The sequence below is a fragment of the Hyperoodon ampullatus genome, assembly GCF_949752795.1.
Source record: "Hyperoodon ampullatus genome assembly, chromosome: 6".
NCBI classification, from domain to species: Eukaryota; Metazoa; Chordata; class Mammalia; order Artiodactyla; family Ziphiidae; genus Hyperoodon; species Hyperoodon ampullatus.
The window spans coordinates 19,748,516-19,773,936 of record NC_136919.1 but is presented as its reverse complement, the minus strand read 5'-3'; the positions used below and the strand labels follow the sequence as shown (position 1 = coordinate 19,773,936).

The following is a 25,421-nucleotide window of genomic DNA, read 5'->3' as shown; positions in this document are numbered from 1 at the left end:
TCAATATTTTCCAAATGTTCCGGAATGCGTTCAATGCCGGACAACAGCAATATACATAAAAGGGTAGGGAGGCACTTAGCTCTCTGAATCTGTGGAGCACTGGGTTCTACTGACCCCCCAGTTCTCTTGGCAGACAAAAGGGGTCAAGGTTGGGGCTTTCAAAGACAGTGAGTGGGGAGCCCTGGCTGGGCGGGGCTGCCAGACAAGGACACTGGGCCACAGGACTGGACACTCTGACATCTGAACCTCTTCCAGAGGAGGACGGGCAAGCTGGAGTGACCCTCAATTCCACAGCTTAATGCCAGTCCCGGGTGGAGGGATAACGAGAGGATGGCAGCTCTCCAAAATCCTGCTTGTGAACTAGATTTCTGAGAAGATGAGCAGAGAAAGATTGTACAGTGTTCTTTTCCCATTCCCTGGGACTTCCCTGACAGGACAGTTGGGAAAATAAAACCTCTGTGAAGTTTGAGATGCAGGATGGAGGAAGCCGTAGACCAAGTGGGCTTCTGCCAGAACTCAGGGCATGAGCACCCTCCGCAGAAGCCCCTGCAGCCTCTGAGCGGTCTTCCCGATCCTTCTGCCCTGCCCCCTGCTCCCTCCTCCTCCGTGAGGGCACTGCTGCAGCTCTGACGCTGCTCCAACTGGCCTGCCTCTTCTTTGCTCCCTTCCCTGGACAGACGGTGAGTCTGAGCCCCATCACTCATCAACGAGGGCTGACAGAGCCTACTGTGTGCTGGGCCTGGAGAGAGCAAAGTGGGCATATCCTCATGGCACCTACAGCCTGGAGAGAGACAAGGCTCCGTCAGGTGCACAGTAGGTCCTCAGAAAAACCTGGACTCATCCTGACTGGATGAGAAGGCACATATATGGCCTCCAAAGGAACCACAGCATGCACAGGCATCATCCTGCAGCCACCTTCCTCATCTGATCCGGAAGGCTGCGCTGGAAATTAGGAACGGGGAAGGCAAGTGGAAAGAATGGACGTTGTGGATTTGGGCAGAACTGGATTTAAGTTGCTTCTGTCACCTGTAGGTCAGGAGCCCTGGGGCCGGCTGCTTCCTCTCTGAAAGCAGCCCACGTGGGATGCAAGACAATGCCCACCTCTCAGGATTGCGTGGGTTAAATGAAACAGTGTGCTTGAGGGCCGGGCCTCTGCACACAGTGGGGGGTCAGCAGGTAGCAGAGCCCACTCGCCTCTCCTCCCAGGAGTGTCCACATTGAGATGGGGAACCAGGTGTAGATAAGCATTGTCCAAGGAGTTAAAAAAAAAAAAAAAAAGAGGTGTCTGAGAGAATGAAAACCAATGCACAGTGTATGATTTGTATTCTGTATTGCTGGCAGTCGTGGCATTCTCTTGGTCAGTTCTATAAATAGGCAAGCAGCAACCTTGAGAACAGAGAGAATGTTAATGACTTTGATGAGAATACCAGCACGGAGAGCTGGTGCCGGAGAGGGCCTGGGAGGTCACTGAGTCTCCTAAGTGCTGCCCGTCCCCAGTGTGGTCCAGAAGGGGACACTGGCAACCCGAGATGGGAAGGGACTGAGAGGGTACAGCCCAGACACAGGAGGCCAGCCCTGGACAAGCCTCTTCGCCTCTGCACCTCAGTTTCCCCATCACAAGCCTGTGGGACCAGAAAATCTGATGGCCACTCAAGCCTAGACCATTCTGGAACCTCTGATATTGGCTCTTTGCGGGGGGGTAAATATAGGCTTTCCTTGGGTCTTGGAGAGCACAAATATCATCATCCACTGCGTCATCATCCATCTTTATTTTCCTGGCAAAACTGAAGAAAAAACGAGATTCCTGAGACAGCACTTTCCACATCCAAGCAAGCTCTGGGAATATGGTCTTGGTGCCAGGGCCATTAGAACCCAGAGGGAAGGCCTCCATCCATTGTGCTTTTTTTTTTTTTTTTTTTTTTTTTTAGCAGTACGTGGGCCTCTCACTGCTGTGGCCTCTCCCCCCGCGGAGCACAGGCTCTGGACGCACAGGCCCAGTGGCCACGGCTCACGGGCCCAGCCGCTCTGCGGCATGTGGGATCCTCCCGGACCGGGGCACAAACCCGTGTCCCCTGCACTGGCAGGCGGACTCCCAACCACTGCGTCACCAGGGAAGCCCCATCCATTGTGCTTTGACTAAACCTTGTGTGTCACGCAGGGAAGGCGAGGAGGAGGGGATGGTCTAGGAATTCAGTTTCTACTTTCTCACTGCCTTCTTGTCTCCTTTTTTTTTACAAACAACCGCTTGCTTATTTTAAAAGGTGTCACTGAACGGAGGGGTTAATTCCTAAAAAGAGCTGGCTGGTGCTTTCTTGCCCTGACAACCCTTCCACCTGCCTTCCACACTTACTCACCATTGCTACCTTGATCCCCGAGGCTCAGGCCATCTGGAGGATAGTGTGGTTAGGTGCCCAGGCCATTCATTTCACAGAACTGGTGGCTTCTCTCACTGGCGAGCCTCAGTAGCAAGCAGCCCTATGCAGTAGGGCAAAGTAGAAAGAACTCTGGCTGTGAAACCGAGACCCAGGCATGTCCCTGTTGTGCCACTGTCCTGCTGGGTGGTCGGGGGCTACGTCCTCCTCTTGCTGGGCCTCGGTTTTGCCAACTGGCCATGAATGGGTTGGAATCCCTGATTGCTAAGCTCCTGCCCCAAATTAAACTTCAATGTCCTCTGGTTCATTGCTGTATTTAGAAGAAAAGAAGTTGCTATCAGGTCCCTGAACCAGATCTTGAACCTGGAGGCTCTGAGGTTCCATATCAATTGGGAGGGACCAAAAGGGTTTAAGAAAACATCAGAAAGGCAGATGGAGCATCTCAGGTGTTGCAGGATGCACACCCCAACTCGGCTCTATCATGGGCAGCAGAGGGACCTTCAAAGGGACCTGAGGGCTGGGGAGACACACTCCAATGGGACTACAACTGTGTTTCCCCGCTCTTTGTAGGCAGCTGCTTATGTGTGGTAAATCACATCCAAAAGCTACCTTAAAGCAGCCTGCATGCTCTGCCTGTGACTGTGGGTGACTGTCAACCACACCCCTCTCTTGCTGCAGCAACCTGCAGAATCAGCCAGTCTCCGGAATCAATTGCTTATAAGCTGTGCCACCTCACACAAGTTACCAAACCTCTCTGTTCATGTTTCCCTCCTGTAAAATGAAGGTCTCTTTTCTACTCTCTCTTTAGGTAGAGGAACCCTATTAGCACAGTGCCTGATACTTAAGAGTCCAATGAGCTAAGGCTAAACAAATCCCATGAGATCTAGGGAAAGTCCACTGCAAGCAAGAGCCGTCACCAGAGGCCTCCGCTCCCCTGCGTGTTATCACATTTACTGATGAAACTTCACCGAGGGGCTTACCAGCATTCCACCAGGTCAGATCACAGAAATCTCGACCTGGCCCGGCAGATGGCATGGCTAAGATACGACCCATCACCAGGTGACTACTCAGACTGCGTGCTATGATTGTAGAACGGTAAACTATTTGTGGATGTCTTCAAACTTAATAACTTGCTACTTGGAGTAATGCTCTCCGGAGGCAAATCTGCCTCACTCAGCTCTTCAGAGCTGACTCTGACACCCCAACATCACAGTCCAGGCGATAGAATTCTCTGCTCGGCAGAGGACTGAGAGATAGACTGGAGACGGCTACAGTGTGAAGGGACTGGGGGGCGGGGTGTTAGCACGGCAGATGCACACGTGCTCCTGTGTTCAAAAACATGCACCAAAGTGCAAGCACAAGGTCACAAGACCATTAGACTACTGTCTGGAGGGGCAGGTACAGAAGAAGTGTTTCAGAAAAATCTCGAGTAAGGACATATAATGGTGAGTCATCCAGCTTATTTCAGGGCAAGGTTTTCTCTTCTGGGGAACAGAGGGGAGCTGGTCTAAGACCCAGGTTAGTGATGGGGAAGAGAGGGACGGATGTGCTACCCTGCTCTTCCTGACCCCACAGTGCCTAGTTGGGCTTTGGGTTCAGACTCACTGGGCACCAATCCTGGCTCTGAGGTTGACCTGCTGTGTGGCACAGAGCAAATAACCTAACCTCTCTGTGCCTGTTTCTGCACTTAAAATGCGACTGTTTTAAGGATTATTAAGATAATGTAAACTGCCTCTATAGTACATAGCACAGAGTAGGTACTAACTAAATGCACATGAATTCCCTTCCTAAGTCTGCCAGCTTCTTCTCCCAAACAAAAGCCCTAGAAATTCTCTAAACCTCCCATCTACATGAATACAAATACATGAGCAACTCTAGCCCCGCCCTCCCAACTTTCCTCCTCTTCAGAAACGTCCTTCTTTCCTTTAATCCACACTTCCTCATATCAGCCCCGCCTTTGACACTCAGCCCCTTTCCCACCACCTCCAGGAAGCCTTCCTAGATAGTGAGTGACTCCCCTTCTCGGAGAGCACCCAGCACACTTGCATGTTTTTGTTGCCATCTATACTATAGCCTCTGCATCACCTTCATACATTCTGTCTCTAAGACTACAAGACAAGTTCCTTAAGGCACAATGCGTGTTCTGTTTTCTTTAAACCCTCCCCCTGTTCCTTCTCCTTCACTTACTTACCCATTCATTCATTTCATTCATTTGCTCATTCATTCAAGATATCCACTGGGCTTTTGAGATGCCAGGCAGCCGCCAGGAATTTGTTCAAATGAGGCCACAGAAAGAGCAGTACACTAGCCTGGGGCTCAGGCAGCCCTGGGTCACCATTCCATGCTTCTGCACACTCGCGTGAGCATACACACCTCAGACACACGTGGAATTCGGAGAGAGAAGCAGAAGAGGGAATGGTTAAGAGCCGCAGCTCTGAAGCAGGGCTGCAAGGATTCCCATCCCGGCTCTGCTACCCGCCGATGGCAACCCCAGGCAAGTTACTTAGCCAGTCTGTACCCCAGTTTCCCAGGCATAAGATGGGATAATAGTAGTATTGTCTCACAGGGCAGTGGTGAGGATTAAATTAGTTAATAGGGCTTCCCTGGTGGCGTAGTGGTTGAGAGTCCGCCTGCCGATGCAGGGGACACGGGTTCGTGCCCCGGTCCGGGAAGATCCCACATGCCGCGGAGCGGCTGGGCCCGTGAGCCACGGCCGCTGAGCCTGCACGTCCGGAGCCTGTGCTCCGCAACGGGAGAGGTCACAACAGTGAGAGGCCCGCGTACCACAAAAAAAAAAAAAAAAAAAAAAAAAAAAAAAAAAAAAATTAGTTAATATACATAAAGTGTTTAGTGCCTGGAAGATAGGTAAGAGGCACAGAAGGGTTAGGTGTTATTATTACAGAGAACCCAGAGTAGAAGTCTCAATTCACCATCCACGGTAACCACACACAGCTACATTCTGGTGTCTGTCCTTCCCGACTTCTTGTGTGCATTTTACAAACACGTGGATGTTCACACACAAAACTATTGTTGTCTGAGGTTTATACAGGTTGACTCACACTTAAGATTTCATTGATATCTTTTTTTTTCAGCTAAAAAATATATTTTGAAGCTCTTTCCTCAAAAGATCACCTCTTCCAACACTACATGGCATTCCCTGGCAGAGATACACAACCACTGAATTCCCACCCCCCTATTACTGGACATTTATGTTGCTTCTCACTTTTGCCAGCATGAGCAATCTGCGATAACATACTTTTACGTGCATCTTGGAGCACACGTGCATCTAATTCTCTACACCAGAGAAAAGTGGAATCCCAGAGGCAGTGGGCTGTCTTTTTTTCATATGCAACCCTGTCCCTCTCTGTGTAGTTCCTATAAACACCTGCAGGGGGCAGCACTGTGAAACCTGGACCTATAGGAGGCCTGAATGCCCCCCATCTATGGGCGCTGTGGATGGGACTGGGTGAGGGCTGTGCTGCGATTTGTTCCCGAAGCAGAGCTCACTGTGGCGCAGGGATCCATCCTCTTTCATGCCTGCTTCCACAGGCTCCAGAAATCTCCCCATTTAGGCAAATCTTGGCTCTATCTTCCAATCCCTTCTGGGAACCAAAGTATTATAAAGCATCAAAATAAAAAGGTGGCTGAGGGGGAGGACCCCTCAAGAGTTTTTCAGTAAAAGGTATACTCACTAGAAAACCATTCCCAGACATAGTTCCACGTCTTCCTAGCTATCAGAGTTCAGGCAAGTTCCTTAAGCCCTCCAAGCCTCAGCTTTCTCACCTGTTAAATGGGGCTACTAATGCCTACCCTTATGGAGCTGTGTGGACAAAATGAGGACCGACAAGATAATGTACACAAAGCATCTTGCACTGGGCATGGCATACAGCAGGTGCCCAGCAAATGGTGGTTAATATTGATAACAGCAAAATGACTGCGATGACCACGCGTTTTATTCTTCCCACGGCACATATGAAGAAAGAACACCTGGGTGCTGAAGTGTCTTATGTAAGGTCACAGAGAGGATAAGAGGCTGGGCTTGGACTTGAATCTTGGATTCTCCAAACTCATGCATCTCTTACCAGTAGTTCAAGAAGGTTCAAATAACACAAGGGCAATCCTACGTCTTGGCCTCACAAGATGGACAAGGAGAGGATCTGAAAAGGGGGCGTGGACTTACAGGCTGTAAATAACTGAGAGGCCTTGTACTCTTGAACCCTGAGCTGGTCCCAGGTGCAGCCATGGGCACTGGGAAGACCCTCCCCATTAGCACCACTTGGAGGGAGGAGAGAAATTGGTGTGTGCACTCTCGGCCCCTGTGGCATATTTTAATGTCATGAGACAGTAAAGCCCTAATTAACACTCTGTCTTCAGAGCTCCTTCCTCTGCACCACATTTTTGTCTGTGTTATTTATTACCTCTTACAGGGACCACTAACTGCAACAGCTTTCCAGCCTCCTCTCTCAGCCTTCAAAATTAGTCTCTGCAGGGTGTCCGGACACCCTTTTAAAATGCAAGTGGACCATTCCCTGCCCTGCGCCAAGCTCTCCCAGTGCCTCTCAGGCCTGCACAGCTGGCCCTGCTGCCCGGCCAGCCTCATCTCCTGCCCTGCCACCTAGCCTTCCTTATAGTATCAAGTGCTCCAAGCTATTTGCACGTGCTACTCCCTGTCCCTGCAAGTACGAATCTCAGCATACTCACTTATATAAGTAATTATTTTATCCACATCTTTCTCAATAGACAGAGAAGACAGGAAATTCTTCTGGTTTGGTTACAGATGTATCAACAAATATGAAAGACAGGAGATTGTGGGTGATTCCACATAAAATGAGAGACAATGAAAAATGCAATTGAAATTGCCTTCCTCCTGAAATTGACCTCCTTCCTCTTGAAATTGACTGCCAATGAGGAATTTTACCTCTCCTGAAGTACCATTGAGTTCTCTATAGAATCTAAAAAAAAAGTATTAATTTCTCTTTTTGCCTTGGTTGCTAGGAAGCTCAAAATTCCATTTGAATATGAAATATCATTCCTATAAAGGCACCACCTCACACACGCCTGTTTGCGTGAACACATGTGCACATGCATGTGCGCGCACACACACACACAATACACTTTTCAATATAGTTTCTGATCCCTCTTTCACGTGCCTCTTTCACGATATGCTTTTTAGGTTAAGTCACTCAGTTATTTTTGAAGTAGGAAGTAATATTAATTACAAACATATTAACAAATAAGTACATGGGATATGTAGAGTTTAAAGAGGGTGTTAAATCACACCAGTCACATAGAAGGTGCTCAGTAAAACAACTGTCAAGTGGATGAATGAATGCTAAAGGACATCTCAAGGATTAGACATCTTCTGTACGCAGTTGGAAGCAGAGATATTTTTCACAGACGTATGAAGCAAAAGTGAAAGGAGAAAGGTAATTAAACCACTGAGGAAATGTGAATACATAGAGATAAAGGCCAGGGGAGATGGCAGAGAAGTGATGACTAGTTAAGGAGGGTGCGAATATCTGCATCTTCTTTTCTGCTTTTCAGTTTTCTTAATGATGTTTAAACTTGCCTTTAATTGGGAACTTACTAAGTAGATTTTCAAAAACCAACTGTGCATTCCCCTCATTCTCTTTTCTTTATGAGTTTGACCTTCTCCAAAGGCTCAGTGTGAAGATGCAAAAGGAAACCTTTGCTCCAGTGGTGGGAATGCCAGGATCCCAGAGGCTGGAACAGGGACCTGAAATTTCAAAACCCCTGCTCTCCAGTATCTTTGCCCCTAAATGTCTTAGTGAGCTAAGGTTGTGCAAAAAGGAAAAACATGAAGGATCAAAGAGAGGGAAAAAAATGTTGTCCTTGGTGATAATGCTATGAGAAATTTACAAGATAGTGACAGAGTGACCCTCCCTTTGCAAAACAATTCACAAGATGAGGACAGAGCATTCCAGAAAGATATTCCTTTTTAATGCAATTCTTCAATTATCCACTAAGTCTGGCTTTTAGTCTCTTATAATTTAAGTAAATTACTTTACAAATGTTCTTTTAAATTTTGTCTCTTTTTTCTTTTCTTTTTTCCTTTAAGGAGGAACTAACAAGATTCTAGGAGTCATAAATATAATCACCAGATGCGCCTCAATGGGTTTGCAATGGACTGCTTTGCTGTCTAGGATCAATGTCCATAGCACATCCATCCATCAGGAAAATCAGTTTATATCAGTATCATTTTCTCAGTGCACAAGTGGATACATGGATGGGGAGTATTCTCCTTGCTCTCTACATTCCTGTCCGTCATCACTTTCTGTGCATTCTCAGTTAACACGGGGATGGGCTTCCAATTTAATTCACCCTTAGACTGAAGAATCTGAATTCAAGGTGGATGAATCAACCACCTCCTAACAATCTACCCAGGAGATAGGATAAAGAAAAAGGCTGATAGATTTGATGACATGGAGATGTCAAATTCTTGTGATTCAATGGGCAAAGAACATCAAAAAGTTATACACCAAATAAATGTTTTATATATGTATTATATATCTATATATGTATATACTATGATATATTCTATACACCATATATATGTATATACAGCTATACAAACAATAAACATGCAAAGCAGTTCAACTTCACTATTTAAATTATGCAAATCAGAGTAGGATACATTTTGTCGATCAGATTGGCAAAAATGGAAAAGAAATACAATATCCAGTGTTGGCAAGGCTGGGGAAAAATGAGGCATCTCATACACTGCTAATGTTGGGCGGAGGGACTGTAATAAAAACAAACTCTTGGGCTTCCCTGGTGGCGCAGTGGTTGGGAGTCCGCCTGCCGATGCAGGGGACACGGGTTCGTGCCCCGGTCTGGGAAGATCCCACATGCCGCGGAGCGGCTGGGCCCGTGAGCCATGGCCACTGAGCCTGTGCTCCGGAGCCTGTGCTCCGCAAGGGGAGAGGCCACAACAGTGAGAGGCCCGCCTACCGCAAAAAAAAAAAAAAACAAAAAAAAAAAAAAAAAAAAAAAAAACAAACTCTTTCCCAAGAGCACTTTGACAACATCTACCCAAGCCTTAAAAATCTGCCTATCCCCTGAGCCAATGCCACCTCTAGAGAGACAGTCCAAAGAATTATTAGAGATGTGCTTAAAGATTAATGTGCAAAGGGCTTCCCTGGTGGCGCAGTGGTTGAGAGTCCGCCTGCCAATGCAGGGGACACGGGTTCGTGCTCCGGTCCGGGAAGATCCCACATGCTGCGGAGTGGCTGGGCCCGTGAGCCATGGCTGCTGAGCCTGCGCGTCCGGAGCCTGTGCTCCGCAACGGGAGAGGCCACAACAGTGAGAGGCCCACGTACAGAAAAAAAAAAAAAAAAGAAGAAGATTAATGTGCAGGGATGTTTAAAGCAGAAATATGGATAATGTTTTTTTAAAAAACAGTCCAACAAGAAGAAATTAGTTAAATAAACCATGAACCCCTTTGCTATATTATGCAATCACTAAAAATCATTTTCGAGAAACATTTATCAAGGTGGGAAAACAGTCCTGATACATTGTCTGGTGAAAGAGGCAGGATCCATAACTATGTTCAGAGTGGCAGTTTTATAGAAGGTTCCCAGTGCAAACCTACACACATAGGCACACTGGGAACTGAACAGACAGGAATCAAATTGTCCACAGTGACTGTTTCTGGGTGGAGGGGATTATCAAGATCTGGGGGTTTTTTCCTTTGTGTTTTTCTGGGGTTTCTAAGTTTTCTAAATTGAACCCGTATCTCTTAGGTCATTAACACACACACACACACACACACACACATTTTATTTTTAAAAGCCCAAACAGACTGCCCTACCCCTCATGTTTCCTATGAACCGAACAAAATGGTCTTCGATTTACCCAGTCTGCAATGACCACCAGTCTTTTTTTTTTTTTTTTTTTTTTGCGGTACGCGGGCCTCTCACTGCTGTGGCCTCTCCCGTCGCGGAGCACAGGCTCCGGACGCGCAGGCTCAGCGGCCATGGCTCACGGGCCCAGCCGCTCTGCAGCATGTGGGATCTTCCCAGACCAGGGCTCGAACCTGCATCCCCTGCATTCGCAGGCAGATTCTTAACCACTGCGCTACCAGGGAAGCCCCAGCTACCAGTCTTTTACACAAGGCCGAGGAGACTCTGTCCTCATCCTGCCCAGATGGCAGACAGCAAGACAGATTCAAGCCTCCACCATCCAGTGAGATGATTTTGTAAGCTACAGGTTTATCCTAGTGGGGGTTGAGTTGAGGTCACAGTTATCTAGTTAGGGGATTTCCACAGACTGCACAAAATAAAATCCTGACAAAGCTCAGGGCATGGTGAGAGAGATAAGAGAGGGGGACAAGGAAAGGAGGCAAGGAGTGCCCACTGTCACCTCTGTACCTAAGGTTTAGTCAATGACACGCATAGAGCTTTCCCAGGAAGGGGCAGGGCGGCCGTGGCCTGGGTTGTTTGGGTCCTCATGGCTTTTCCTGCCAAATGGAAAAAATTGGGGAAGAAGTGTACATTTAACTAAACCCCAGGTCTGGCCAGCACCGTGGCTTACACCCCGCTTCTCAGAAGCTGTCGAGAGCAGTGGCCAAGAGCAATGCTTTGGAGGCAGAAAGACCTGGGTTCAAATCGGGTCCTGCGACCTCCCATCTGTGTGCAGGTGACTGGTCACTTCCTCTCCCAGATGCTCAGTTTCCTCTCCCCAGGGGCTGTGTGAAGAGTCGGTGTGTGAAGCCCGAGCAGAGTTCCTGGTGGCACACAGAAGACTCTCCATGTGGCCATATTTATGAGTGTGCTCAGTATTGTAGGCTTGTAAGCATCTTGTGTGTTACGTATTTTATACGAAGTAGAACATCACCTGGTAGGAAAACAGACCCAACACAGTGGAGTAAACATAGTGGGTAATCATTCAATGTTCAAATTAATAGATGTGCCCAGTGCTTCAATACATCACCTGTGGCATGCCATCAATATCCCTATTTTAGAGATGAGGAAATGGAAGAGAGAAGTTAAGTAACTTGCTTGCCATTTGACTATTATTCCCATCACAATTTTACTGAAGAGGAATCTAAGAATCAGAGAGGTTAAGAAGCTTGTTCAAGGCCCTACAGTACAAAGTGGCAGAGATGGGCTTCAAACCCAGAGCGTCTGGCTCTAGAGCCCAGGTTCAAGCACAGAAGGACGTTGCCTCTTTCCTGTGCTGGGGTGATGGATACATTCCCTCAAGTCAACAAAATCTGGGTTTAAATCCTGACTCTGCCGCTTTCCATCTTTGTGACAACAGGCAAGGGACAAATTCTTTGTAGTTTTGCAAAACGAAGCAAATAAACGTGGTCCCTACCTGACAGGGCTGTCGTGATGTTTAAGTGAATTTATATATACAAAGGTTATTACTGGCCACAGAGCAACACAAGAAAACACTAGGAAGTATATACCCTGTGTCACAACAGAGTGAAGGAGGCCACTACCCAGAGGAAGGGGAGGGGAGAAGGGAAGGTTTCTCGCGGATGGGGCAGCAGCATGTGGGCGGCAGGACGGCTGGGAGGATGCACTGGGGCTGTGGATGTCAACGGGTAGAGAGAAACAAAGCCTTGTTTCAGAGGAGGGCGTGCTGCTTGTCTGGCCAACTGTGAACTGCACTTGGGAACAGCCGGAGAAAAGGACTGTCTGTGGGTAAAAAGGGATCGGATCACGGGCAACCCGAACATCAGGATGAGGGGCTCGGCCTCTGCCCCGTGGGCTCCCAGCTCTGGTGCGGGGCACTAGGCAGGGCATGGCTGGATCAGACCCAAGTTTGGAAAGTTCACCCTGCTTCCAGGGTGCAGAATGGACTGGGCGGCAGGTGAGCAAGATGGGAGACAGACAGACAGCGAGGAGGCCTCTGAGGTTTGGGAGTGGCGATGGCGGGGGCGGAGTGAGACCTCACTGGGACCCGCTGGGGAGAGGTCGGTCCCAGAGAGTCTAACCCTGCCAGCGCTGGTGCAATCCCCAACAGGGACCACGGAGAAGAGGAACAGGTCAAGTTACTAACTTGGGAAATGTCCGCGATTTGCACGTGAGTGGAGAGGTGCCACTAGAGAGTCAGAGATGAGCCAGGGCTTCCAGGGCAAATAAAGCTGTCATTAATACTAGAGAAGAGCTGAAACTATAAATACAAATAAATAAATAAACTAAAGGGAGGACAGGAGCTTCCCTGGTGGCGCAGTGGTTGAGGGTCCGCCTGCCGATGCAGGGGACGCGGGTTCGTGCCCCGGTCCGGGAAGATCCCACATGCCACGGAGCGGCTGGGCCAGTGAGCCATGGCCGCTGAGCCTGCGCGTCCGGAGCCTGTGCTCCGCAACGGGAGAGGCCACAACAGTGAGAGGCCCACGTACCGCAAAAAAAATAAATAAATAAATAAATAAATTTTTAAATAAAGGGAGGACAGATACTGTTCAGAGACCACACTGCTAGGAGATGGGTGAAGAGACAGACATTTGGGGGAAGAGGGGAAGGAATCGGTGGGCGATTCTGAACAGCCTGACCTGCCCAGCAGACTTAAAAATCTCAGGATTTGGAAGGACTCTTGGAAGGGGGGAGAGGGTTCAGGAGAGCTGGGGAAAATCTGGGAGAGGTTTGGGGAACCCAAGAAGAAAGAAGAGGGAGGCGGAAGAGAGACGAAGAAAAGCATAAAGGTCATGCTGGGTCCAGACACACCAAAGGACACCACACCCTCCATGTGGGGCCAGGAGGATGGAAATGGCAGAAGGAAAACCCCTCCCCGAGGACTTCTGAGCACAGCTTCCCTGCCTACATGGGAGGTTAACTTCTGATAGCTGGACCACTTTTCTATTCTTTTCTTAATCAGAAACCTCTAATGAAGCCTAGAACACCACTGCAGAAGTGGTTCAAGTAAATTACAGGGTTTTTTTTTAAAGTGCGGATGCCCATGTTGTCAAATCACCACTTTCACCTGCATTAATTGCTTAAATGGGTTCTGGAAACAGCTAACTCTTCTGCCTCCTCATCAGGGCCCCTGGGGCACCCAATAGGGAAGGATGCTGGGGAACAAATTTGGGCATGCAGCTGATCGGGGGACAAGGCTGTCACAAGCTGGCCTCTGGGCCATGCATCTATCTTGCCTCCCGACATTTTTAAGGGAGGTCGGGGCATACAATTCCACTCAATCCCTGGGCTTGATTACTGCTGTAAAATGAAAATGCAGATGCCAACATCCAGATAGGAGCAATTACATTTTTAAAGAAACTCTGTCTATGTGGGAATATTGATTACATTTAGTAAATGACTGTGCAATTCAAACATCTACAATGGATCACGAAAGCCCCAAGTTCCAGAGTTTTCTTCCAAATACATTTTTTCTTTGTTTTTCAACAGGCACAACGGAGAACTTTCAAAGCCAAGCAAATTCAGTCGATAGCAGTTTTCATTTCAATCCTTTCAGTGTGACCTCTACATCCTTATTTCTCAAACTTTTGATGTACAACGGCATACGTGACCTGTTTGTAAGGACAGGGAACCAGGCTCACCAGTGTGGGAGTCTGAGTCACAGAGAGGCAAAGGGAGTTGCTCAAGGTCACAGCCAAGTACACTGTCACATGAACCCAGGTCCATCTCCAAAAGTTACCTCTTGGGTACAGACCTCTCTTCCCTTGATTTTCCAATATATCAGCTGACCTTGCACATCTGGAATTGCGCTCCGAAACAGCTAAGGATGGGGACAGGCTCGATCCACCTTTCTGATCAAGTCTTTATGTGGATATAAATGGGGGTGGTGTGGGGGGAAGGGGTGGAATCCAAAAGAAAGATGTGCTTCCCAAACCTCAGAGTGGTTAAGACTTGTCTGGGGCGGGGGGGCTTGTTAATTTGTGAATCACCACTTTTAAGGCCCCAACACCTGGGTGTCTGGAAACACACTTTTGATGTCACTTTACTATGTTCTTCCCTGTAGCCTGCAGCTTAAAAGTACTATAAAGAGGACAGCTTGGGACTTGTTTATGGGAGGCTGCTCTATGTGCTTTGCATTCAAAGTTGAGAGGATGCTGATATTATGAAAACTCAGGTAGAAAGGAAAAGTGACTATGAAACTGGTTGCCAGCTGAAGCAGTACCACAGCCAATTTAGCAGAAGGAACACAAATTCTCAAAGGGGGAAGGAGGCAAAGGGGCTGGGACTGGAAAAGAAGAAAAAAAAACCATTTATGCATTCTCAGATAAAGCAGCTTCGAAACATACATGTGATTAGTAGGAACTTGCCCTTCACCTGAAATGCTGAAACCTGAAGTGTTTCTTTTTTTTTTTTTAATAATAAAAAGCCAGAAGATATAGAAGATATATCTCACCCGAAAATGGTTCACTGATTGCTTTAGAATGCATAAATGATTCTATTTTGGAATCTAGACACAGTCAGGCTGTGGAAATAACCCACTTCTGGGAATGTGATTTTTAAATTAAAAGCAAAAGTGACAAATGAAATAACTGAAGGGGTCTCTTAGGGTCAATTTGGGCTGCAGACGTTGGAAAAAGCTATTGCCCAGGGCTTCCCTGGTGGTGCAGTGGTTAGGAATCTGCCTGCCAGTGCAGGGGACACGGGTTCCAGCCCTGGTCCAGGAAGATCCCACATGCCGTGGAGCAACTAAGCCCGTGCGCCACAAGTACTGAGCCTGTGCTCCAGAGCCCGCGAGCCACAACTACTGAGCCCACGTGCCACAACTACTGAAGCCCGTGTGCCTAGAGCCTGTGCTCCATAACAGAAGCCTGAGCACCACAACGAAGAGCAGCCCCCACTCACCACAACTAGAGAACGCGTGCCTGCAGCAACGAAGACCCAACGCAGCCAAAAATAAAAAGTAAATAAATTTATTTTTAAAAAAAAAGAAAAAAAAAAGCTATTGCCCACCGTCACAGACCACACTTTTTTTTTAAGGTCTTTCACTTAAATGGTATTAGAGGGTTTCCTATTCAGTAGGTTTTCATACCTATTAACTCATTTGATCCCTACAGCCATCCTGGGAAGGAGGCAAGTGGGAGGTAGCTCTGCCCATTTCACAGTTCTGAAGCTGAGGTTCAGAGATGTCATGTGATCTGCCCACAGCCACACAACTAGCTTCCTGGTACAGCATACAGTAGAGTCTATGGCTTTCCTTGATTTTTCTATCCAGCACCCAGTACACTGCAACCCACAGACTTTCTTAAGCAATCACACTCAAGAACCAAGGAATCCTGAAGTCACCAGCATTGTATTGGGAGTAAGATCATTCCATTCATTCAGCAAATATTTATTTATTAAAACACCTACTGTGTGCCAGGCACCGTGGAGGTGCTGGGGGTGTGTCAGTGAGTAATGCAGGTCAAATTTCAGCTCTCATGGAGCTTACTCGAAGTGGGGAAGGCAGATGATAAACAGGAAAATGTCCTTCTGGTAGTGACAAGTGTGCTGAAGGAAATTAAAGCAGGGTACAAGGATGGAGGAGTTGGGGGGTGGGGGTGATGCTGCTTTGGAGAGGGTGGCAGGGATGCAGATGCATGCAGATGTCACAGCACTTAAAACACTTGGTGGGACCTCCCTGGTGGCGCAGTGGTTGGGAATCCGCCTGCCAACGCAGGGGACACCGGTTCAATCCTTGGTCCAGGAAGATCCCATATGCTGCGGAGCAACTAAGCCTGCGAGCCACAACTACTGAGCCCGTGCACCACAACTACTGAAGCTCGCGCGCCCAGAGCCCATGCTACACAACACGAGAAGCCACTGCAATGAGAAGCCCAGGCACCGCAACGAAGAGTAGCCCCCACTCGCTGCAACTAGAGAAAGCCCGCACGCAGCAACGAAGACCCAATGCAGCCATAAATAAATAAATAATATAAAAAAAACAACAACACTTGGTGACCTGTGGCCATGGATGGATCCAAGTCCCCCTCATGACTCCCTGAGGGCACGGGCTGTATACTGGTCATCTCTGATTTCCAAGTACAAGCCACAGGCCTGGGTGTGGTAAGTGCTGCTTAGAGCACCAGTGGACAAACGGCTCTGCCTGATAACAGGCTGGACTAAAACATGTCACTTTCTCTCGACATGTAAGCATCAGACTCCCCACTTAGTAAAATGAAGCCTTTGGATAGTTTTGTTTTTGTTTTTGCGGTACGCGGGCCTCTCACTGTTGTGGCCTCTCCCGATGCGGAGCACAGTCTCCGGATGCGCAGCCCCAGCGGCCATGGCTCACGGGCCCAGCCGCTCTGCGGCATGTGGGATCTTCACGGACCGGGGCACGAACCCAAGTCCCCTGCATTGGCAGGCGGACTCTCAACCGCTGCGCCACCAGGGAAGCCCCTTTGGATAGTTTTTAAAAGACCCTCTGAATGTCAGGCACAAAATGTGCCGTCTGCCTGCCTTCCAGCAGGGGGCTGGCATTGCCATCCAGAAGGCCAGGTACATAACCCTAGGGCTGGGTTCCAGGCGGGGAGGTAAGGCAAAAGGGCTACTTAACTCCTAATCCCAATGGTGACTCTGGGCTAGTCAATTTCACCTCCTTGGGCACAACCCTCCTGACCTCCCTGCTTTCCCTGGGGGGAGAAGGCACCCAGCGTACAGCAAACACACACTAAGTCAGCCTCCTCTCTTCCCGGTGGTGCTCCGGAAAGCAAGGTTAAGACACAAGTGCACCGACCCCATGGTGCTGATGAGGTGCTGCCTCCTGCAGCTGATGCCCGAGTGCATGGAAAGAAAATGCAGAGGCTGATTCTTGCTCTTTGCACCCTTTCCACCTGCCCTGCTGTAAAAGTAAAATGGAAATGTCTGCAGCACAGGAATCTTGAAAAGGCGGCCCCCGCCCTGGGGCGCAATTAGAAGTCTGTGTGAGCTCAACATTAACATCAGATTCTGGCTTGGGGGTTTTTAAAGAAAAAGAAAAAAGGAAGAAATAGAATCGGTTTTGAAAGATTTTGCACTGCAGCCTGCAGCTACCTCTAGCCATGAAATGTCATTCCTTCTAATCAGATTCTCTGGTCCGTGCTGGGCACTAGTCCAGGGTCCCTAAGCTGTGGAGACCAAACACTGCCCTTCCAGGTCATCAAAGAACCTTGCTGGAAAGCCAGTTGGAGCCTAATCCCCAGGAACGCCTGCTTTAGTGCAAAGCCCTTTGAAGGGTGGCGGGGGGGATTATGACTTGGGAGGAGACGCACATGTGCGGCGAGCACGAGCCGACAGGCAGGCAAGGGGCTGCGTGCACTTGACAGGTGCGTACAGACTGGGTGTCTCGTGGCTGAAGGCAGGCGGAGGTGGGAAGCAGCACCGCGCACAAAATCCAATTGGTCGGGGGTTAAAGGATCATACTTATCTTTGTAGCTCCATCTAAATGATGAATCTACAGCAGGTAATAAACAACTGGGTTTGTCGGGAGGGGGAGGGGGAAAAATAAGAAGCTAGCGCTGGAGTGACTCTACATCTCTTTCCCATCCAGCTTAAAGTCAGGAGGCAGGAATCTTCTACTATAAAAATATCAATCCTGAAAAAAACAAATAAAGGCATTCTCTTCCACCCTAGAAAATGCTTCTTTGATTTGAACCATAAATAACCAGTTGAAAGGCACCATCATTTTCTAAAACCTTGAGGATCTGCTTCAGCCAAATAAACACACAAGACTAAATTAAAGAAATGCACCCTCTCAAGGTACCGCATCACCCTCTGGGCCCAGCAACCAAACATCTATTCAATAATGGTTTTATTAATAGTGAGCTTTCAACATGTCATTGCTGGCAGGACTCAGAGGACCCAAGAGTGAGTGCAGAGCCAGAGGAAAGCCTGTGTGTCCCCACGAACACATTACCCATGGTTTCCAAATTGGAAGACAGGAATGAGGGGAGGAGGAGCTGCGTTTCAGACACCAAGTTGGAAGTGCTAATAATTTGTAATGGCTTCAGCCAACCATGTACAATGGGAAGATGAAAAATGTGTCATTTAGAATGTGCCAGACCAAATACAATAACTTATATTAATACAGACAGATTCTTCCCGGGTTATTATGCAAAGGAAGGGAGGGTGTGATAACTCCAATTAAATGAAGGGGCCAGCCACTGTTTTAAACTTCTGGAACGCTTCAAATTCTAATATGCTCCTTGGATGTTCCTGGGGGGATTCAGAGACTGTAATGAAGCCGTTTAATTTTTATCGAGATGAAACACATGCATCCATACACACACATCCCGGTGGCACGTGGCTACCCCGCGTTCCGCTACCAGAAGAATCAGGGACTCAGAAAGCAAGCGGGTGAGTGAATTTGATTTTGAATGCTCCCAGGGTGGTGCTGGGCATGCCACAGTCCTGTTGTCGTTTTCTCATTTTCTCTGGAATGGCACAAGGGTTAGTGTTCTTGGGTTGAGGGACAGCAGTCAAGTTCTCGTCAGCACAGTGTGTAAGCCATCAATTTCTTGATTTGGTAGGAGGCTACCCAAGAGTGCCAAGATTCTTGTCCCCCAATCGTTAGCCAACTTTCTTTACTCTGCGATAAACGAAATCAATTCCAAAAGAACAAGAAAACACCGGATTAGACATTCTAAACGCTTCTGTGTAGTACATACTGAGCAAATCACAGACTGTCTGAACTGGAAGGGACCTTGGGCAGCCCTGGCTCATCCACCCTAGGACCCGTGGAGAGTCAGTGACTGGCCCAAGGTCACACAACAAATGTGCAGCAGAGTCCAACACCCCTGGCCTGTGGACTTCTTGGCCAATTTATCAAGCATTTTTGGCTGAAAATCTTTGAAAGATCTACTTTTTTATTATTATTAGCTTGGCTCCTGTTCGTCAAGGTAGACTTTTCAAAAATCAAATGTTTCAACATAATTGCAAATAGTAAATGGCTTGCCTTATCTGCACCTGTCCCTGCTGATTTAGCAAATAGGCTTCAAGAGAGGGATGGGAGCCCCACCAGACAGAGGATAAAATCCTCACTGAACTTGCCCTAACAATGGATACTTGATTTGTCAGAAGAGAAGTGGAAGAACCCTTGTATACTCAAATCTCCTCTGTTCACTGAGAGGAGGTGACCCTCTCTGATTCATCAACTCTTAAGCAATTTGATTCCTAAAATTTAATTTTCTTTACACACACACACACACACACACACACACACACACAATTAATCTCTCCTTTGAGAAGCTCAGAGGATCTTTCCCCACTTTCCACCTGCAGAGGAAAAATAAAGATTTCAAGATTGAAAACATATCTCCTCAATACCCAAAACATGGAAACAACCTAAGTGTCTACTGACAGATGAAGGGAGAAAGTAAACATATTTATATGTTTATATATTTATATATATAAATATTTTATTTATAAAATAAATATATTTTATATTTATATACATATATTTATATACAATGGAATATTATTCAGCCATTTAAAAAAGGAAATATTGCCATTTGTGACAACACAGAGGAACCTGGAGGACATTATACTAAATAAAATAAGCCAGACACAGAAGGACAAATACTGTATGATCTCACTTATAAGTGGAATCTAAAAACGTTCATCTCATGAAAGTAGAGGGTAGCACAGTGGTTGCCAGGGTTTGGGGGTGGGGGAAAGGGGAGATATTGGTAAAAATTCCAGTTATAAGATGAGTAGGTTCTAAGGGTCCAATGCACAGCACGGTGACTACAGTTAATAATTCTGAACTGTATTCTTAAAATTTGCTAAGCGAGTACATCTTAAGTGTTCTTATCATGAAAATAAAGTAACTGTGAAGTGATGGATATCTGAATGCTTAACTGTGGTAATCATTTTGCGATATAAAGGTGTATCAAATATCCCATTGTATACTTTAAATACATACAATTCTTACTTGCCAGCTATACTTCAATAAAACTGTGGGAGGAAGCAAAAAATAAACACATGAAATAAACAAAACTGAAGAAGAAGAAAAAAGAAAACACGTCTCCTACTAAATGCAACGTGATATCCTGGAACAGAAGGACAGAAGCAGAAACACTGGTGACGTTTGAATAAAATCTGAAGTTAAAATCCCTGCACCGTAGCTTATAAAGAGGGGCTGGGGCTTCCCTGGTGGCACAGTGGTTGAGAGTCCGCCTGCCGATGCAGGGGACACGGGTTCGTGCCCCGGTCCGGGAAGATCCCACGTGCCGCGGAGCGGCTGGGCCCGTGAGCCATGGCCGATGGGCCTGCACGTCCGGAGCCTGTGCTCCGCAACGGGAGAGGCCGCAGCGGTGAGAGGCCTGCGTACCGCAAAAAAACCAACCAACCAACCAACCAAACAAACAAACAAAAAAAAGAGGGGCTGGAAGTGCAGAAATCCCGGTTAAGGGCAGTTTGTACCTCATAGAGAAGCTGGGGCCTCTTTGGGCTTTCAGTTAAGGGACTTAACACCTTTAATTTTGTGGAAATGTGTTAACAGCTGCAAGTGTTCTAAACTGTCCCTGAAACTCCCGCCCATCCTGCAAGCCCAGGCCCTCCTGAGGCCTCAGAGATGAGGTTCCGCCTCCTCCGTTTTAAATTCCATCCATGGAAAGTCCGTCCCCCTTTCTCCCCGGAGTTAAGGTGACACACAGCAGCACTCGTTTGCCTGTTGCTTCTGGAGGGTCCAAAGGGGTGTGTTCCAGGCTGGTTATGTGTCTGGCATTGGCCGGAAGGAAGAGGGTCACCCGAGAGGCAAGTGTTCCCTCAGCCTGCTCAGGAAAAGCGACAGGGGTGAGGACTGCCCGGATCGCACTGGCTCTCACCCATCCAAGGGCAGTTCTCTCCTATCAACACCACCCCACCCCGCGCCCGCCCCCCCAGCAAGGGCAGGTCGGGAGCTTCAAAAGCTATTCCAAGAGAGTTCAGGTCTGACTCTGGAAGCAACAGGAGTAAACACAGGAGCGAAGGCCTGGTGCTGTTCTGAGTCACCGGGTAGCAGCACCTTGGTGTAGTCGGGGGACATTCAGGGAGAAGATGCCTCTGAGCGCCGTCAACGAGATGGGGGAGGGTCAAACGGAAGCTCACAACTGAGCAGCTCCAGCCTTAGAGGTGCCCCAGAGTCTGGGGTGGGAACTGAAGGGAGGCTCAGTGTTTTGAAAGTCCACGTTACCTGAGGCCTTTCCCAAGTTTATCACTTTGTGATGATTAAGCTACCTGAGTCCTTTTAAACGGCCACTAAAATTGAATCCATGTTTATAAATGACCATTTGGATCAAGTATCTTTCAAGTATAAATGGATCATCTGAGAACTCCAGACCTTTTAGTCAAAGGCTAATGGACTATTTCTTTATAAATAGGTGGAATGTCAGATAACAGGAAGAGATTGGCTTGGGGGAGGAGACAGAGAGGAGGATGCCCGGAAACCCACAAGGAGCTTTGTCCGCTGCACCCCTGAACAATATAAACTCATCCGTCTTTTTTCAGAAGCAGTGTAGAAGTTTCTAAAATCCTCAGGGGCCTCCCTGAGGGGCAGACAGATCAGGAAGCAAATGAGGGAAGCCAAGGTCAGAGGATGGTCATGCCCCAGGTGAACAGTCAGGAAGTGGGTTCAAGATGCACCTGGCCACAGGTCATTAACAGACACAGGAAGTAGCCTGGGGACCTCTGCTGCCTAAGCGTTCCCCAGCAGCCTGCAGGCCCTCCGCTGGAGTCCAAAACACCTGCATAGAGGGGACCCGAGGCAGGGACTGAGTGGTGGAGTGGTGAGAAGCTGGGTCACAGGCAGCCCCAATCCCCTGGGAAGCATTTTCCCTGCAGAAGCAGATTGTGTCACTGTTCCTTTTCCCCAGAACCCTTCACTTCTTGCACACAAAGGTGGTGGTGGTGGTGGTGGTGGTGTGTGTGTGTGTGTACCCCTGCAAGGGATCCCTGAATCCACACATAAACCAAACGCTCTCCACCTCATACTCCAGTTGATCTGCAATAGCCCTGGGCACGAGATCAGCAAACATGTACATTCCTTTAAACAGCATGATTAAATCCCTAAGAGCTAGTTGTCAGGAGGTTATTTTTCTCAATTAACAGACACAAAAAGCACAACTACTCTCAAGGAGGGGGGATTTATTCTTGACATTCAGGCAGACGCCTCCTTCCCAACAAGGTTAGAGACACAGTCCAAGTGAGAACCAGAGGTTATGAGGGGGCAAGTGACGTGTCCCGAGATACATGGCCTGGTTCAATAAACAGCAGGGTCAGGCCAGAACTCTGTGGGTCACCAGACCAGCCTCCCTGGACCACTCTGACGCTAACACAACTTTCTTTCAGGGGCAAAAGCCTAGAGAATAATGAGAATAACAACAGCAAAAGGGGAGGTCACCCACTGATAACTAACTATATGCCAAGCAGAGACCTTCTCTCTCTTAATGCTCATAAGAACCCACAGCCCCTTTCGCACTTTGTAATCACACATTTGCCTAAGTATTTGATAATGCTTGTCTCCCAGCACTAGCCTTTATGCCCCATGAAGGCAGGGTCCGTGTCCGTTTTGCCCATCACTATATCCCAAGTGCCTGGCATCTATTTGCTCAAAAAACTAGATGTTCCTGTTTTAAAGAAATACTTTTAAGAAAAACGGGACCCAGAAAGGTCAAGCGATTTGCCTAAGGACACACAGCATGGACTTAATGCCAATATGAGGAGCTTCGCCACTCTGCCCCGTACTCACCCCCAAACCAGAGCCCTACCTTGACGGCCTCAGCGTGGGTCACCCGGGCCAGGGATTTGTCGTTGACACGCAGAATCTGGTCCCCGACTCGCAGCCCTTCCTTCTCGGCCAGAGAGCCTGGCTCCACCAGCGACACATAGATGCCCACGCCATGCTCCGAGCCCCCGCGGATGCTGAAGCCCAAGCCCTCGTGGGCCTTGGCGCGCCGCAGGCTCACTAGGCGCACCTCCCCGGGCCCCGCGCTGTCGGGGCCGCCCCAGGTGGGTTGCCTGTAGGAGGAGGTGGCGGGCAGGTAGAGACCCTCGGCAGTGTATTGGTCGAAGAGCAGCTGGTCGGAGCGCGGGATGACCAGCCGCAGCATGGGCAGCAGACGCCGCTTGACCGGGCTGTCCAGCAGCACGCGCAGGGTGCGCACCAGGTCGAAGACGTTGCGGCGCGCGTGGTAGGCGTTCAGACAGTGCGTGAACTGCTCCCGCTCCGCCTCGCTCAGCAGCGCCGTCAGCGCCTGGTGCAGCTGGCGCACGTTGGCAGACAGCAGTCGCAGCCCCGCGCCCCCGCCGCCGCCGCCCGCCCCGGCCGCGGAGCCCAGCGAGCCGGTGGAGGACGAGCTCACCGACAGGCCGTCCAGCTGCGCGTTCATCTCCCCGCCGAGGGCCGGGCGGACTCGGAGCGCGCGGTGGGGCAGCCGCTGCACTCGCTGGCACTGGCGCGACAGCTGGATCCCCGGGAGCGCGGAGATCGCAGCCGGAGTCTGGGTTTGGGAGCTGGGGGGACGCCGAGACAGGGGCTGGATCCGGGGAGACGCAGAGACGGCTGCCGGAGTCTGGGCTTGGGCGGGGCGGGCTGTGGGCACGGAAACAGTGCCTGAATCCTGGGGGTATCGCGGAGACCAGTGCTAGAGTCCCGGGCGCGCGAAGACGGAGGGGGTCGCGAAACTGGAGTCCTCGGGGCGCAGAGACGGAGGCTGGAGTCCAGAGGACGCGGAGACAGCGGCTGGAGTCCGGGCAAGGCGGAGACGGCGGCGGGGTCCGAAGGGACGAGGAGTTGGCGGCTGGAGCCCGGAGGTCGCGGCTACTGCGGCTGGAGTCCGGGGGGACGCGGAGAGAGCAGCTACATTCTGGAGGGCACAGAGACGACGGGTGGCTGCAGTGGGGTGGGGGGGTGCCCAGCAAAGCTGACCGCCCCGTCACACCATGCCCGGGGCTCCCCCAGCCGGGCCGCCCGTTCCTCTCGGGCTGGGGGACCCCAAAGTCATAAGTTGGGGTGGGGGGCGCTCTAGTCCCAGAGCCCCCCGAATCGCAGCTGATGGAGCCGCACGGGCGTCCGGCAGGGGGTGCGGGGCATGTCCGGGGCAGCCCTGGGAGGCAGCAGCCCGGGAACCCCTGCGCCCCCCGAACCACCCGCGCGCAGACGGAGCCGCGCGGCCGCGAGCCGGGACTTTGAGAACTGTTGAGCAGCCCGGGGCCGATCTTCCAGCGAGTTCCGACGCCGTCGCTCTAGCCAGCCCAGTCTTGGCCACGCCCCCTTGCCCCTCCCCCTCTCCCGCCCCCTCCCCCCCGCGGGCTCTTCAGGAAATGACGTCCGGCTTCGCGCCTGGCGGTTGCCTGGAGACGGGGTGAAACAGTCCAACCCCAGAGAAGAAAGGGGTGAAAGTGGGGGTAGGGGTGGGAGGATAATGCGAGTCCCCCGACTTCTCCAGCCGCGGGCCGGGGGGCTGGACCTCAAAAACTGCTTTTCCGCGATCGAAGCCTGTTCGTCAGGATCGCTTTGGTGCAACTAGCCAGCTAGCTAATTCACAACTCGGGGCGGGGGGCGGGGAATAACCAACTTTTTGACCCTAAAATACTAAATGCTTCAGGCTCAATTTTCACCTTGAGAGCTCGCGGTCCCTTTTTGCACACACTAACATTCAAGTTCCTGTGTTTATGTAGACGATTGTTGGACACCTACTGTGTGCAAGAAACCTATCTCTTCAAGCATATACTGGTGTCTACAGGAGCCAACTCCAGTGCAGGGATAGATCAGACTGGACCCCTGCCCGATCTCCAGTAGGTGGGAAAAAAGGTGGACACAACACACACACATGCAGATAAAATAGAAAACTGGAGATATCGGAATAAGGTGGGTGGATTGTATCAATGTCAGGATCAGGGTTGTGATCTTGTCAACACTGGGGGAAACCGGGTGAAGGGTATATGGGATGTCTGTATTATTCCTTACAAGTGCATGTGAATCTACAATTATCTCAAAATAAACATTTTTTTAAAATGTGTATGAAGTGGGTTGGGAAAAAAGTATTCTATGCCTTCCCATACCAAGACAAATGGGAAGATACTCCAAGGCTGGTTTAGAGACTCTCATCCCCATCACCCCCACAATACAATCTAAGGGAAACCTGTGTTTTTATTCAGAGGTGACTTT

General features: G+C 49.4%; 1 protein-coding gene across 5 annotated transcripts in view; it reads right to left on the bottom strand.

Annotated features, from left to right (window-relative positions):
* Positions 1-23,640, bottom strand: part of WHRN (whirlin) — a gene marked incomplete at both ends in the record, with an annotated part of 90,369 nt that extends 66,729 nt beyond the window's left edge. For all 5 annotated transcript variants that reach the window (XM_079706200.1, XM_079706202.1, XM_079706201.1 and 2 more), the window contains one exon: positions 23,020-23,640. In XM_079706200.1, coding sequence (XP_079562326.1) covers positions 23,020-23,640 — 621 coding nt within the window. The remainder of the gene's footprint in view (positions 1-23,019) is intronic.
* Positions 23,641-25,421: the final 1,781 nt, after the last annotated feature.